At 44.7% G+C, this 12,711-nt stretch overlaps 1 protein-coding gene across 2 annotated transcripts in view; it reads right to left on the reverse strand.

Annotated features, from left to right (window-relative positions):
- Nucleotides 1-12,711, reverse strand: part of RABGEF1 (RAB guanine nucleotide exchange factor 1) — a 618,943-nt gene that overhangs the window by 560,339 nt on the left and 45,893 nt on the right. For both annotated transcript variants that reach the window (XM_069614860.1, XM_069614859.1), the window contains exon 2: nucleotides 1,804-1,986. In XM_069614860.1, the coding sequence (XP_069470961.1) occupies nucleotides 1,804-1,982 (179 nt within the window). In that variant the 5' untranslated portion in view covers nucleotides 1,983-1,986. The remainder of the gene's footprint in view (nucleotides 1-1,803; nucleotides 1,987-12,711) is intronic.

Genomic DNA, 12,711 nt, shown 5'->3' on the forward strand with positions numbered 1-12,711 from the left:
GCCCTGTTGACGGTCTGTAGCTGGTGGGTTGGGGGATGGCTTAAGGGTGGGTAGAGCAACTTTGGGCAGGTTGTCAGATTGGGTCTTAATTTTGTTCTGGAGTGTTTTAATTTTGTTTAGCATGGCGTGTTGGATATTGTTACACCAGGTTTCGTTTTTCTCAGTGGGTTGTACGGCGGTGGGGGGATGGTCAGCTCTTTATAGACTGCGAATAATTCTTTGGATTGGGAATTTGATTTCTCAATTCTCGAGTTGTACATGTCTGCTTTGGCTTTGGAGATGGCATGCTTGTAGAGTCTAGCGGCTGTGTGGCAAGCGTCACTGGTAGTGGTGGAAGGGTTATTCTGCCAGGAGGTTAGAGCTACTCTTTTGGCAGTTCGGGCGTCAAGGAGTTCTTGAGTGAACCATGAGTTAGCATGGAGAGTGCTTGGCTTTTTTCTTTTCCAATGGAGCGATGGTGTCTAGTAGCTCTTTCAGCGTGGTGTTATAAATTTTGACTAGTTCTGTGGGATCACTGGAAGTAGGGTGGGCGAGCGCAGAGTTTTCAATGAGGGGGAGGATTCTTTCTGCGTCGAGTGATTTCTTGGATCTGGCCAGAGTGGCTGGTGCGGGTGGGTTTGGCTTTACTGTTGGCTTAGATGGTATGAAGAAGTGTAATAGGTGGTGGTCCGTCCATGGGAGAGGGGTGTTGGAGCCAAGGTCAACGGGACAATTGTAGTTCGCGATCCAATCAAGTTTGCGATCTTTGGTGAGGTCGGGTTGCCGATTAGTTGAGTGAAGCCTAGGTCTAGGAGAGCTTTAGCAAGGGCTTTGCCTTTCTTGTCTTTGGGGTCTTGGAAGCCTAAGTTAAGGTCACCTAAGAGAATAGCTCTTGTATTTGTTTTTAAGTGGTCTCCTAGGATGTGGGTGATTTTGTGTTGGAAGTCATCGGTTCGTCCTTGTGGACGATAAGCAATGTGGAGTGTTATGGTATCATTTGGCGAGGGTGATATTTTTACTGAAAGCATGTCAAAGTTGTCCGTCTCAGTGGTTTTCTGTTGCCTTGCGTTAATAGATTCCCTGAGGATTAGTGCTACCCCTCCACCTTTGCTGGAGGTTCGGTCTTGGCGCTTCCTTCTTGTGGGAGATGGGCTGCGCAATCCAAGTGGGGATGCGCCGTGGGGTTTGCTGGGCTCCGATCCAACTGGTGCTTTGGCCCGGGGTCAGCTCGCTGCTGTTGCTACTCTGCCTGTGTCTGTGTGCTGCCGCGGCACTGTTCGCCAGTTAGCTTGGTGAGGTATTTTGGTGGGCTTTATGTTGGGCCGCGTACTAGTCGCGGCTGCGGGCTGCTGGTTTCGGTTTTCCTGCTCCAATTTTCATGCGCGTGGGTTCTTCTGGATCCAGTTGAGGTGCGCTTCACTTCTCCTTCATTTTTGGGGCTGTCAATGTGTGGGTTCCTGCATGAATATGCACCTCCGTCCCCACACTGTCAGGAGCTTTTCTAGCCCACGGCCACCTTGCTCCGCGCCCCCTAGCGGTCCTCCCAATTAAACATTTTTAAACTGTTCCTTGACAAGTAGCTACTTTTTCAAAACCCAGACTCTATAGATATAAGCCTTGCAAGAGCTAAGGTAGTTCATTTTATAACATTTTGCTATGAAAAGTACTGACAAGTATTTCCATTAGTGCTCAGTGTGGTCACAAATTCAACTACTGTTTGAGATGATTATTCAATAGGTTAACTTCATTAACAAACAAGCGGGATTCCACAAATAAGGGAAACTACATATATTGATCAGCTACGGCATAAGGTGAAAGCATTACCGCTCAGCGAGCTCCCAGTCCTCCTGGATCTGCTTTTGACTCGCTTTGTGGTACTCTTCCCTCCAGCACTTGGAGCAGTAGCCCTGCCAGGCCGGATTACCATAGTAACCACATCCTTTCTTACACAGCAGCTCGGACTGATCCACATGAATTCCTCTGCGTTCCGGCTTCAAGCTCATCTTCCTGAGTAAGAGCAAACCAAAGAAGACTTACAAAAGCAAACGTGCCAACAGAAAATAAACAGCATGAAAAGCTAACACGGCTAATGAATGCTGAAACATTACACCAGATATCCAACTTCTGCAAAGTAGTAATGTGAACAAAATTATAATTTGTGTTAATAAGAATTTTGTATCAAAACAAAACAAAAAAAGAAAAGTACAGCATTATCACAAAGTCTTTGTAGAAATCAAAAATGGAAACATGGAAGATTTGCGTTATGCTAATGCAGAACGATAGATACGGGATAAGAATATCTGAAAAGTGTGAATGTCCAAGTCTGGCATGTTGTAGTACAGTTGAATTAGGTGGTGTGAAGTAGGAAATAACCTCAGTCATGGTAGCCAACCTGCGTTTGCATCCACTAATGAGTGCCTTGTTTCCTCCTCACACTCCCTATACATCATGACTGACATGTGTGGCAAGGACAGTCCATGTCCGCCAGGTTTACGCCCATCACCCCCAAACACATACAGCATGCAAAAGGAGGTTGCTCTGCACGGAGAAGCCAAAGAAACCCTGTGAAACAGCTTGACTTGACTGGGCTAGTTATCAAAGGCAACATTTAGATTGCTTTCCGGTGCTATCAGTGCAGACAGCCAGGCATGTTCTCTTGCTAGTGTCCTGCAGTTGTTCTAATGGGATTACTGCCGATAAATGAAATGTGTTCAGCAGTGCTGGTTCTCCCAAAAGTGAGGCAGCATGGCCTAGAAGTACAAATTTGCTCCCATAAATAGTGCCGCATTTTAGTTGAAGAGCGCCAGTATATTATTCAAGGTATAGTTAGTAGCCCTCCTGAAGAGTATTGGTACAATCTTATTAGAAGAATGTGAGCCCGTCACATATCAGCTAGTAGTGTCTACTTCACACGAGTATTGATATTGATATTTTATTTCTATCGCGCTTATACTCAAGTTTTTCAGAGCGCGACAAAGCGGGACAATATGCATCATAACTCAAGTAGGCCAAATAGTGAGGACAAACTTCATGCCAAGTCAAGCCTCGATGTCTCAAATGAGGTTATCCACAAGTGACAGCAACCTGTAGGAGTTGATGGGTTAAAGGGGCTTTGAATTTAGCATACACATTTAATTTTACATGTAGTTTTAGTGTGAGATTTAATGGAGGCTTTATACAGAAACAAAGAAAATGCGGTAATACAAACATATGCAAGGCATATGTTGCCGATGCAACCTGCGCACGCCAGATGGGAAATGCAGAGTTCAGAAATGCAGAGCATGCTTTAAATTGCATATTATTTCAGGATACTATTTCAATTGACTGCATTGCACTAAACTAATGCCAATATACATTAACATACTAACTTAATCCAATCCCAGTTAAACTGAATCCCATGTCCTTAACATTTAGTGCAAATTAGTCTATATGCAAATAACCTGAATCCAAATTCGAAATGTCATGAGGCTCTGTTTCAATGGAAGAATAAACGTGCAAGCTAGATTCATGCCGGGTGGTGAAAACAAGAAATTCTGCTCAGCTGAAAAGAACTATTGTAGAGAAAGGAAGAGATGTAACATTTGTTGTTCAGCAAGGCAGTTATTTTCAATGGGGAAAAAAACAGAGCAGATCGTATGATGTGGGTTGATATAGATGGGAGGTATTTTCGTAAAAAGGACTCGAGTGGGTGTAGCAGTCAGACATCGTCGAAAGCTGGGCTGAGATGAGCTGGCAGGCAGATATCGTGCAACACTGTGCTGAGAGGGACGGTGGATTGCAGGACAGAGTCCAGTGTTGGCAGGCATCCTGGTGCCGTAGCAGTTCTCATCTGTAGCCGCTCCGGAGAGGCTTCCCTGTTCAGCTCAGACAGAAGTATCGCCAACTTTTAGGTAAATATAAGTAAAGTGAGGGGGTTGGATTGCCTGTCGGTCAGTTAGTCAGGAAAATAGTTCAATGCACTTTAGCTCCTATCAAGGTTAAAAGTGCATGCAATTTCAAAATTAACTGTTGCCATTGCTATGTTCTCTTATTTTCTTCAAAGTGTAGTGCAAAATTCCGCGCTTCCGAAAACAAGTGATAAAATCGGGCACAGCCTTTTCTATTTTTTAAAAGTGCCATTGCTCATTGTAATATATTCACTGTGTTAGACTTGCATGGACATAACTGTTGCCACGTGTAAATTGTGCATTTAGCTGATACGATAAATCAACACTACAAAGTGAATTGGGTCCTGGTGCATTTTTGAAAGACTAGAAATATCCCAAAGGGAAAGAACTGCTGTGACTGTGAACTATTTAGTTAGAAACTGAATAGTGCGTGGTGTTTCAATTTGTTTAAGTCACACAAGGGCATACAGCAGCATTGTAAATAAAATGCTGTGAGGTGCGAAAGTATTACTTACCCTGGTAAAAAAAAAAAAAATAAAAAAAAAAACTGTTAGGTAATATTCTGAGGTTGGTCTCACAAATTAAAAAAAGAAACACCCAAACAACTTACCACAAGAGATACTACAACCAAAAAATATCACAACATTAGTATAACCCCAAAATATATCCCACAAACCTTCAAATACACAATTTTAGTAACCCAAACGGAACAATTCCAGGGATCAGTTACCCTTCTTCTAAACTATTCCAAGGCGTGCAAGCATCTGGTATGTATCTGTATTATAACCCACATTTAGTCAATCGAACTCTGACCGCATCAATCCGGACTTAGCAGAAGACGCCACAGGTAACCGGAACTCACCCACGTTTCTCACTTGCTTACACCTTTCTATTACTTACCACTTTCAGCTCTCATTCACCTTCATCCTTCTCAACCAATCTGGACATGGCGCTGTTCTAGAAGATGGGCAGCCACCTCTGCCACCACCTTTACTGCTGGTTTCCCCCTCAGGAGTCTCCTCGACTTCCTTTTCTCACACTATACACCTCTTTTCTCAGTAAACTAATTTCTTCCTTTTTTAGTTTTTCTATACACCCCTTTGCTGATCACACTCAAATCGGTTTCTCCTCCCAGTCACCACTAAACTATCCTCTTGCATCAATCACTGCCTCAGCGATTTATCAGTGGATAGCACTGCTGTGATTGATGCACAATTCGTGAAAGACACAAGTGATCTGCCTTTCAACTTCCAAACGCACATCTGTCCTATCCACATATTCCCACCACCACAAATCTCCTTACTGGATGCCCCAGGGCTCGCAATGTGGCATTACTCTTCTACAGCTAGTACATCAGATGACTACAACTGTTAGAATCAGCCCCCTAAAGATCCATAAACCCCACCTCACCCATCATATTTCATAGGCAAGCTAAGGTTACAGCTAGGTAAGTAATTGTTCTACCTTACAGGTGTGGACAAAGGAGCATCTAGAGAAAAACTCTTAGAGCTCCAGTCCAGGTTCAAGAGCCATCCGGCCAAAGAAGGAAGCAAGTGGAGCAGGATTCAGGACAATGTAGTGAACAGCAAACCTCACTATAAGGGTACCTGCAACACCCCACTACTCAAGGACCCAGCGACTGCTGAAGATAATTCCAAATAATGTGTTTGAATACAAGGACCCAGGGGAAATACTTGCAGTGCCAGTCACTCTAGATTTGGCCCTGGAAGAGGCAGCAGAACCGGGTAAATGCATTCTTTTTATTTTGTAAACAATGCTGGTGACAAGATCCAGTACTCAGGGCCTTGAATGCTGGGCTAGCGACAACTCAGATGGCAAAAGAAGAATAAATGTACTCATGATGACTGCCCACCAGCTAGAATTCAAAGCAGCAACAAGGATGGCAGCAGGAGAACCTGGGGAACTGCCCAAGGAGATCCAACCAGATCGCAAAGGTAAAAAAGAGACAGCAAATTACAGTCCCAGAACAAGAGCAGCAGATGGGGGTGTCCTAAAATGTGCCAAGATGGTGCTGAAGTGGAGTGATGGTGACCCACCACTTCTGCAGGCCATGGAAGCTCCCTACTTGAGGCACTGGATACAAGAGGATTGATTTCGCAGGGAGACAACAGCGACCCAGCACGGGACTGCCAGTCCAGCCAGCAAGGATGACCTCAAGAAAGTAGAACAGCCCAGGAAGGATGCACTGCAGCCAACAGAAGAAACTGAAAAATAAAGAGCCCAGCCTGTATGAAAATCAGTAACAGATCCTTGTGGTAATCCTCCAGAAATATGAGGATGAGAAGGATCTTCCCGAGATATATACATTTCACTCATGGGCTGGCCGAAGCAGCCTGCCAATCACAAGCCAGGAAGGAACAGAAGGGTTTTGGTGGCCAGTCAATCAGACTGGCCTTGAAAAACCACCAAACACTCAGTTCACTGGCAAAGAATATGTGCAGACTTATCTGGGCCAGGCCATTTTAAAAACACTCTGGACGGTGCAGAGCTGGGCTCACCATGAGCCCATGTTGGCACAACAGCCATTGTAGGCCTGGCTCATCTTCCCCAAGGGATATCCAAAAACAAAATACCCTGGAGCTGGGCTTAAAAAAAATGCATGTGTAATTTCAATGGCTACCATACAAGTACATTGGGCTACTAATGCAGTAAAATAGGTTGCACCACTGCTGGAAACACTTAGAAGCTAAAGGATTCTGGAATTAAGCGCGATATAGATCATCAATAAATAAATATCCATCTATCTGGCCAAGGAATGCACCAATCTTCTGGGTGCCATCAACACATTCCCGGCTCTCGGCTTGCGAGTCATCCTGGCGAAAAACTGGTTATTGCTAGACTTCCCCCATCTTTCTACAAATTACAAAAATGTGTCTGTGCCCAACGTTGTGGAAGCACAGGGATTCATTGCAAGGCGAGCGTAAGTGGCCGCTGTGAGAATGCGCACTGGTGGTGCGCACATGCAGTAGAGCTCATCAGCGTACCTGTGTTGGCTGCGCTGCTCTCGCAGCTGGCCCACCTCAGTTTCCCTCAGGTCTTGGGTGGGCGGGGTGTCATCAGTCGATCCAGTCGCTCTTCCTGTGCACAGCAGTCTGTTGCACCAGCGCTCCACTTCCCCTGGTCCTTCCGGGCTCGAAAGGGTGGCACACAAGAAAGACGCAAGAACGAGGCCAGAAGTAGAGGGCGGTGACCAGAGCATTTGGAAATGCAAGGAACTACTCAATATAGGCGGGCGGAATGTCGCACATGAAGCTTCAGCTACCGAATCCATACACCAGGCACCATCAAGGTACCGTCAAATTTAGTCAGGCGGCATGTCGTGCAGTTTATGTGCCTTCCCACAGTCCTGTATGGTCTGCTGTGGAAGATTGTGTGGAAAATGTGTGCACTCCTGTATTCGTATGGGCAAGTAGTAAGTGTGCTCTGAGTGGTGCCTCTTACAGGTTCTCTTGGTTCTTTGTCTCAAGTCTCTGAATGAGATTGACAAATACAAGGTCAAACCTTTCAAAAGCAATGCATGTGTGTGAAACGATTCATGTGAAAGTGAGTGAACATTCACTCAATATGACCAGCAAGACCAATGCAGAAGTACCCTTAAAAGCAATCTCAGAAATCAAAATCGAGCCAAGCCAAACCAAATCTATTCTGCAGCCTAAGATTACGGATCTGTTCACACAGGCAAGCCACTATCGGGACGTTAGGTCAGCCTGCAATCCTCCTTCCGCGTCTTTCACCGTACCAAACTCCTCACCTAGTCCCCTATCTCCAAGTTCAAGTCGGCTCTCGGAAGTCCTGGAGAGGAGTGCAAGAAGGCGGCAGAGAGATGAATGCTTCAGAGGAAGAAGCTGGAGTGTCTCAATCTGTCGGTTTGATCAGAAATTCTGCCATGCCAAATAGCAGCCATGAAGTTGCCAGAGAAAATAAACACCATAAAAAGAACCTTCAAGATTTCCAGGAAAGCAAATATGAAGCCTGAGGATTTTGGCGAAACTACCACTAGTTTGGTTGAGCAAAAGAGTCCTTTAGCTGCTACTTTCCAAACAAGAGACTGACCTCACGCAGTATCTAGGGACAGAGATCAAAAGGCCCTTACCGGATGTCACTATATTAACCAAGAACCCCTTCTATTGCCTCTGGCTGAAAGAGTCCCATCTCAGCCTTACCTGTTGCACCTGCCCCACCCATGTCAAACTAGGCCAAGCGGGGAGAACCCAGGGGAGCCGAAAGTCTCTTCAGATTGGCAAACTTTAAAAACGCGCCCCTCAGCCAAGCTTAACCAACTGGATAACATAAAAAAGTTTAGGCAAAGTTTGATACCATTGAACGGGGGGTGGAGGAAAGCGGAAAGGAACTGTCAGACCAACCTAACAGCAGCAAGAAGTAAAACTGAAATATGAGATGTAACTGAAGGAGACGGGCGGGGTAAAGGTGCTGTTCTAGTTAAAGTTCCAATTCAGGGTTCTTCGTTAGCAACCGAGCCAAGACTGGCAGGCCCCCTAGACAGCTGTGCACAGCCCCTTCCAGACCCTGTATGAATTGCTAGTTTGAAACAAAAAACACACGTCAGCTTACATGTCAAGAGATCTTTGCTAAAAAAAAATAAAGTCATAGGCCATTGATCGCAAGTAAAAAAGTAAGCAAACTAATTCAAGATAAGAGGAGCGAGCCAAGAGAAGCTCTGAGAAACAAAGTGCTAGCCTGGCTACATCATAAAGTCGGGTGAGGGTGCATAAGATTGTACGACCTGAAAGTTATCCTTAGGATCCCGATTGATGAATGGAGTGTCATTAGAGACAGATTGCATTGTTATAGGCTGCGGAAAAATCAATCTCCCTCGGTTTCTGAGCATCTGTGAGAGCTTGACAAATGTGTCATCGTATTACCATTTGAAAATCGTGGTAGACTAATTTTAATTGCCCATGGATGGAGTATTTTCTTAAAACCTGTGTCACAAGTTATTTAGGCAATGTATCCTTCAAAGCTTGAAAGTTCAGCCTTACTAATTCATTTTCCTATTACAAATAATAGTGCATGACTTGTATTATATATGTTCTTTTTTTCAGCTTTCCTCTGCCCTAAAGTATCATAGCACTAGTCCATACTGCAGATAGCGTGCAAATAATGTCAGGGAAACAACGGCTATCTGGTCCCACAGTTACAATGAATTTGGTCTATGATTTTATGTTTTAATGCGGAGCATGTCTTATGATTTGTTGTATTATGTCTGTAGAGCTGAAGCACTAAACAACTCTTTGTGGAAGCCCACCACGTCCTGCAAAACGAACCAATTAAACGTCCCCCCCCAGATGTACATATATACCCACGCACATATGCACACGTTAGTGTGCCCACACACATACACATACACACACAAATTCCTCCAGAGCCTTGAGGATATACTTATAGTTTTGTAGAACCTAAATAACAAAAAGAAGCTACCAAGTGAATTGAGGCCTATTCCTAGCACAAACTTCACATTCACCTGGAAAGTCCCTCAAGGATTCTCCTACTTTTCTATATGTACATGCTCAATTTCATGAAGATACTCCAGGACCTCACCACCTTACCAAACTAATGCTGCTGATGCCTTCCTGTACCTTCATGTCAGAACAAAATCAGAAGCCTCCATGAACAACTCTCCAGAGGAAGAGCAAGCCTGTGCCACTCATTAGGAAAAACAAGCGTGAATAAATGGCTCCAAAAGTAACCCTTCGTTTAGAGCCCATAGCCATCAACCACCCCCACTTCTTCGCTACCGGCCCACCACATTTACTAAATCAGGCTTAGAAATCCCCCTTGGCAATGGCTTCTGGCTGAACACAATGTCCGCTTTTCTATTACGGCTACTACATAACAGCACGGTTCTATAGTGTAAGAGTCACCATCACAAATTGGTCTTTGGAAATGCACTGCAGCAGCCTATCAGAACTGTAGCTGACTGGCCTCCAAAAGCAACAGAACGCAGCTGAATGACTTGTCGCTAGTCAGTGACAAGCAACATATCTGGCAGCACCAATCCTGGTTAACACTAGCTACCAAAGAGCAACTGGATTAGGTGTGAAGTCCTCCACCCAGTACTTCAAATATCTTTCTAGTGTCAGTCTATAGACAACGAAAAAGCCTGCCCGCAGGATAAGAAGGCTCCTACGTGATGAGGACAAACATTCCAAAGTGCAAACATTGGCCATACAACAAGGGATATTCAGAACAGCATGATGTCTAAACAAATCACTGTACAGGAAAAGAAAGCATTGGGTGCTAAATATCAGCGATCTGGCAGATACTTGGCACCTGCTTGATTAGCCTAACAGACACACAGGCTACTACCTGGACCTGATTTTAAGTTTAAGACAACCAGCCAAAGTAATATGCAAATCTGTCATTACTGCTGCATTGTCCATTTGGGATGCTAATAAATCTGCATCTTAATTGCAATTCAGATTGTGATTCTTTTCACAACTATGTGAAATCGTGCAATAGGATTAACCAATCACCATGTGTGCTTTTTTTAATTGAAAATACCTCAAGGGCAGGCAGGTAATGATCATAGGCAAAATATGGAGCAGATACCCATTAATTCGCCTCATTCACCTTTGGATTTAATGTGTATACTTTTAAGAACATGTACATTACCTCATTTGGAGTAATCATTTATTATGCTTGATGGTAACAAAATAGTTTACATCTCAGATTTTCTGCACACGATATGAACTATTTGCTCCTCATCCTCTTAAAAGGTAGCGCATGATGACTGTCAGGGTGCAAAATTTCCACTCGGCTCTAGCTAGTGATATTTTACTCTTTGAGAGTAAGAAATGGCAGGCTGTCTGTTTGTATATAATTGAGGTGGCAAGTGACGTTGTAGATGGCAAGTAGCTTGCAACTTGAATTTTCGCCCACTGGTCACTGGTATCAACCTATATCCAAAAGCTACTTTTAGCTCCAGATTATCAAATCCATTTTGATCCCTGCCGAGTCCTAAAATAATGACCTTGCACATTCCATGTAGTGCGAATGTGGGATTATTGCATCTATAAACAGAATCATTGGGGCAGGACAGGCAATATTTCAGAAACAATGTCATTAATAAGAATAGGGCCACTGCAAATACCTTTTTATCATGTTCTTGTGGCGCAACATCAAGTCATGCATCAAAGTACTTTCAAAAGCTGCGATTCAGTGGCGAGTTGGGTGACTGGGTGCTACACAGTGAGGTTCACAAGCAGCAACAGCATTTGGAACTTACAGCCTCAGCACAGGCATGTGATGTCCGGTCTGTGTGGCTCACAAGTGGTTTGATCTGAGAATCTGTGCCCAGAGAGGTGCTTTGTTCTGGGAGGCCCTCTTGAGAGTTGGCAAAGCCCAGGCTGGTCCTTTCTTTCTGCACCTCCCAGCAAAGAGGGTGTAGAACACATACAGGATCTTGCCACCTCCAGTGAACAGGGTCCGGGGCACCATTTCTCAGCTGCAGTAGGCCGGGTCAAGCAAGCTTGTCACCCCAAATATCTTGTAGGGAGCAGAACTTGCCTCTGCCTTGAAGACTTCTGTCTTCACCTCTGGCAGAAGACTTTGGAATAGACTGGATTCCAAACAAGGTTCCAGTAAAACCTTCTTCAGTAGTCCAAAGATGAATCAACCAAGGGTTGGTTCCCCTTCCCCTTTTTATAGGCAAAATAGAATAGCAGACTTGTCTAAAGCAAGCCAGTGGTCAGTTGTCCAATCCAGCCTGCGGTAACAAGTATCCCTTGCCTACTGACTTTCTACCCAGAGTGCTCAGTCTGCATTAAGAGGGAAGAGTGAAGGAAGTTGGGGGCCGGGGGGGGGGTTCCTAAAACAATTCAAGATTGTAGAACCCTTCAGTGAACTGTGCCTTTTTCCTAACCTACTCGAACTCAGCCCCTTAATATGTCTGCAAAATGGTAATCCGCACCCTTGTGTGGATTATCGATTGTATCCTGGCAGGCAGGTCTTTAAAGCGAGTTCCCAGCCCACCCCCTAGTGGAATTTCCTGTCCACAGAGAGGAAGGGACATTCCTGCACACAGGCATCAAAAAGTAAGTTATCCAACTTGTATTCACCGACAGGATGCCAAAGTTGGATCCAGGCCAGACAAACCAGAAACAGTCTTACCATCGATGAGTCACTGATTCAGGTTGACAGGAAATTGCTTTGTGACTTTATAACTGTGCAATTTCAAAAGCCACCCTGCCAAACCTGGCAGGGCTTCTGTATTGTTTCCACCACCACGCTCTTTTAAGACAATTTTCATTTTGGGTAAAGGGGAGTCTGCGCTATGCTTTTAGCAGGGAGCATTTCATAAAAGGGGGTTTGATCAGCAAAGCCACCTCCCATAAAAATCAAACGTTTTCAGGCTATACCGCCATGGCAGAGAGCCATTTGGTCACATTGGAATTTTGATTTACTGGTGCCTGTGCTCTGCTCTTTCCCCAGCAAATCTCGTGATTTGGTTCAACAAGTGCTCTGTAAGCCTGCAAGTGTTTGTGTGTACATCCTGCCACTAAATCAGTGGAATAGTGTTTTTAAAATGTGGTTTCCCTGTTGTGTGAGGGAGAGGTACTGTTAGTGAGGCGTGTGCAGTAATGATGGCATTTTCCCCGTGCTCCGTCTTGTTCCTGGTATATCGGCAATGCTTCCCCTACAAAACCGGGATAAAGGACAGAGTGAAACAAACGTGGATTTTCTCTGCCGACGAGTGGCAGAAATGCGTTTATCTGACTAGGTGTAGGAAAGTCATGGCTTGGTCTTTGAAGGTCTGGACTCTTCCCCACAGGGAAGGTTCCATAAAATGAATGGGGCTTTGCAG

Source organism: Ambystoma mexicanum, chromosome 9 (assembly GCF_040938575.1).
Source record: "Ambystoma mexicanum isolate Mex_15411 chromosome 9, UKY_AmexF1_1, whole genome shotgun sequence".
Lineage (NCBI taxonomy): Eukaryota > Metazoa > Chordata > Amphibia > Caudata > Ambystomatidae > Ambystoma > Ambystoma mexicanum.